This window comes from Eimeria mitis, genomic scaffold, assembly GCF_000499745.2.
Source record: "Eimeria mitis Houghton genomic scaffold, Emh_scaff3834, whole genome shotgun sequence".
In the NCBI taxonomy this organism is placed as follows: Eukaryota; Apicomplexa; class Conoidasida; order Eucoccidiorida; family Eimeriidae; genus Eimeria; species Eimeria mitis.
The window spans coordinates 1,556-4,427 of record NW_013572167.1 but is presented as its reverse complement, the minus strand read 5'-3'; the positions used below and the strand labels follow the sequence as shown (position 1 = coordinate 4,427).

Here is a 2,872-nt window from a genome sequence, read left to right as displayed (position 1 = left end):
GCTGCTGCTGGTGGTTGTGGTTGTTTTTATTTGTCGGTAAACCCCTCCTCTTTATTCCTTCTTTAAACACTACTTCTCTCGTTTGCTGCTGCTGCTGCTGCTGCTGCTGCTGCTGCTGATCATCATCAACCCAACCGAATGAACCCTCCTCAGCTCCTGTTGCTGCTGCTGCTGCTGCTGCTGCTGCTGATGTTGCTGCTGTTTCTGCTGCTGATGATGACAGTCCCCCCCGCATCCAGAGTCTCTCTCTGCTGCTGCTACTACTGCTGCTGCTGCTGCTGCTGCTGCTGCTGTTTCTACGACGAGTTGCCAGCAGCGGCCGCAGCAACGCAGGGGGGGGGGAGGGCCCCAGCCACTTGATGAGTGTATTTCTTAGTTGCTGTTTAACCCCTATAAACCCTCTCCTCACAGCAGCAGCAGCAGCAGCAGCAGCAGCAGCAGAAGCAGCAGCAGCACTTGCTGCTGCTGCTGCTGCTCCTCCTCCTCCTCCTCCTTCATGCTGCAGCAAACCTAAACCCCTTTCTATATCTCCAGACGAATCAAACAAATACCCATCCGACTCATCCCCTCGGTCTGTATCTTCACTAAAAGAAGAACCCCAGGGGCCCCCAGGGGCCCCCCGGGGCCCCCCAGCTGTACCCAGGGGGGCCCCCCCAAGGGGCCCCCCTGGGGGCCCCCCAGGGGGCCCCCCAGTAGACCAACCAGGGGGCCCCCCAGTGGACCAATCAGGGGGCCCCCCAGGGGCCTCCCCAGGGGCCCCCTCAGCGGCCCACGCAGGGGGGCACCCTGGGGGGCCCCCAGGGGGGCCCCCCGAGGACCACCCAGGGGGGCCCCCAGGGGGGCCCCCCGAAGACCAGCCAGGGGGGGCCCCAGGGGCCCCCTCATATACAGGATGGTGGGCCCCCACAACACGGGGGCCCTCTATGTACCCGCGGGGGGCCCTATAACCACCGCTGCTGCTGACCCTCTCGTGAGGGGGGCCCCCAGGAGCAGACAACTCAATGCCGCGAAGGCCGCCAGGAGGTGTGGGGCCGTTCATGCTGCTGCTGCTGCTGCTGCTGCAGCTGCAGCTGCTGCTGCTGCTGCAGCTGCTGCTGCTGTTGTTGCTGCTGCTGCGGCGACGTGCCGGAGAGAAGAAAAGAAGAGAAGGAGAGCTTTACAATAAACAAAAAAAATAAAATAAATTAGAGTTCAATTAAGATCCAGTAATTATGCTGATGGCTCGGGGTGTACATTCACTAGGGGGGGGTCGCGTTCTGCTGCTGCTGCTGCTGCAGCAGCTGCTGCTGCTGCTGCTGCTGTTGCTGCTGCTGCTGTTTCGCCGCAGTAAAGAAGCGGCTCAGCTGGATTTGTTGCAGAATTAAGAAAATAAATATATTTTTTATTTAATATTTATAAATTCTTCTCCATAAGAGACAAGCCGGCGCCCTGGTGGGGTGTATGTAACCACTGGGCAGACCGCCGCCATCCATACACCGCATACACCCCGCGTTTGAGTTGCGTTTCTGGGGTGTATATGATGAATAAATAATATAATTAATTAAATTAAATTATTTATTTTTATTCCTTTTTTATTTAAAATAAAATAGTTAAGCACCAAACGAACAGCACCACCGCTGCAACACCCCACGCGTCCTTCGAGTTGCTGCTGCATGCAGAATATTTTTAGTTTTTTTAGTTCGTAAATATTAATTTAATAGAATTTCTGCTGACGCTGCAGCTAGTGGACTAACCAGTGGTCCTGGCTGCTGCTGCTGCTGCTGCACTGCAGCAGAAGATGGTTGTTCCCTAGCTTATAAGTAATATAATAAAATAAAAAAATAATTATTTTAATTATTATTTTAATTATTTGATATTTTTTTATATATTTAATAAAAAAATAATAATAAAAATGCTCAGGGTGTAGTGTATACACCCCAATCTCTGCCGCAGCATTTCTTCTTCTCGCTTCATTTTTTCTGTATTTGTTTGTTTTCTCTGTTTGTCTCCTTTTTATTTATTTAAATTTATTATTTATTATTTTATTTTATTTTTATTTATTTTTTTATCTTCTTTCTCTCCCGCCGTATACTACTCCCCCTCACTACTCCCCCCCAGCTATTTCTTCTCTTCTCTTTTTTTTGTTCTTTTTCTCTTTTTTCTTATTCTCTCTATTTCTCTCTTTTTTTATTTTTTTTTATTTGTTTTTATCTCTTCTTTTCCTATTTCTCCTTTTCTATCATTTCTCATGCTCACTCTATCCTTATAAACAACTCCCCTACCCCCCCTCCCCCAGGTGTACGTACCTACAGCTAAAACACCTATTACGCTTACTAAAGCAGCAGCAGCAGCAGCAGCAGCAGCAGCAGCACCACACCCACTACCCCCATCATCATCACCAGCAACAGCAACAGCAGCAGCACCACCACCAGCAGCAAAAAAAAAAAAAATAAAATATATAACAACCGCACAAAACTACACCTCATATTTCACCTCCACCAGGTCAAGAACTTTTTCTTCTTTCGCCCCAAACCAGAAGGGGGCCCCCGCCATGCAATTACGCATCCGGGCATCCCTAGGGGGCCCCCCATAGGGGGCCCCCCACACCAAACTCTACACCCTCACGTCATCACAGATCCAATACTGCATACCCTTCTATCTGCTGCTGCTGCTGCTGCTGCTGCTGCTGCTGCAGCTGCTGCTGGTGCTGCTTGCTAAACCCTAAACCCTCGCGCTGCTGCTGATGAATAAGAAGAGGGATCATATGACGCTTAGCGTGTGTAACGAGCACTGCTGCGCTGCAGCTGTTGCTGCTACAAAAACAGCTGCTGCTGCTGCTGCTGCTGCTGTAACAACAGCAACAGCAGCAGCAGCAGCAGCAGCTGCAGCTGCA

The 2,872-nt window shown here is 50.5% G+C and overlaps 1 protein-coding gene across 1 annotated transcript in view; it reads right to left on the bottom strand.

Annotated features, from left to right (window-relative positions):
- The window catches only part of EMH_0070030 (uncharacterized protein), a gene marked incomplete at both ends in the record, with an annotated part of 1,116 nt that extends 77 nt beyond the window's left edge, over positions 1–1,039 (bottom strand). Inside the window, one exon of the mRNA XM_013498928.1 lies at positions 4–1,039. Within this exon, the coding sequence (XP_013354382.1) occupies positions 4–1,039 (1,036 nt within the window). The remainder of the gene's footprint in view (positions 1–3) is intronic.
- Positions 1,040–2,872: the final 1,833 nt, after the last annotated feature.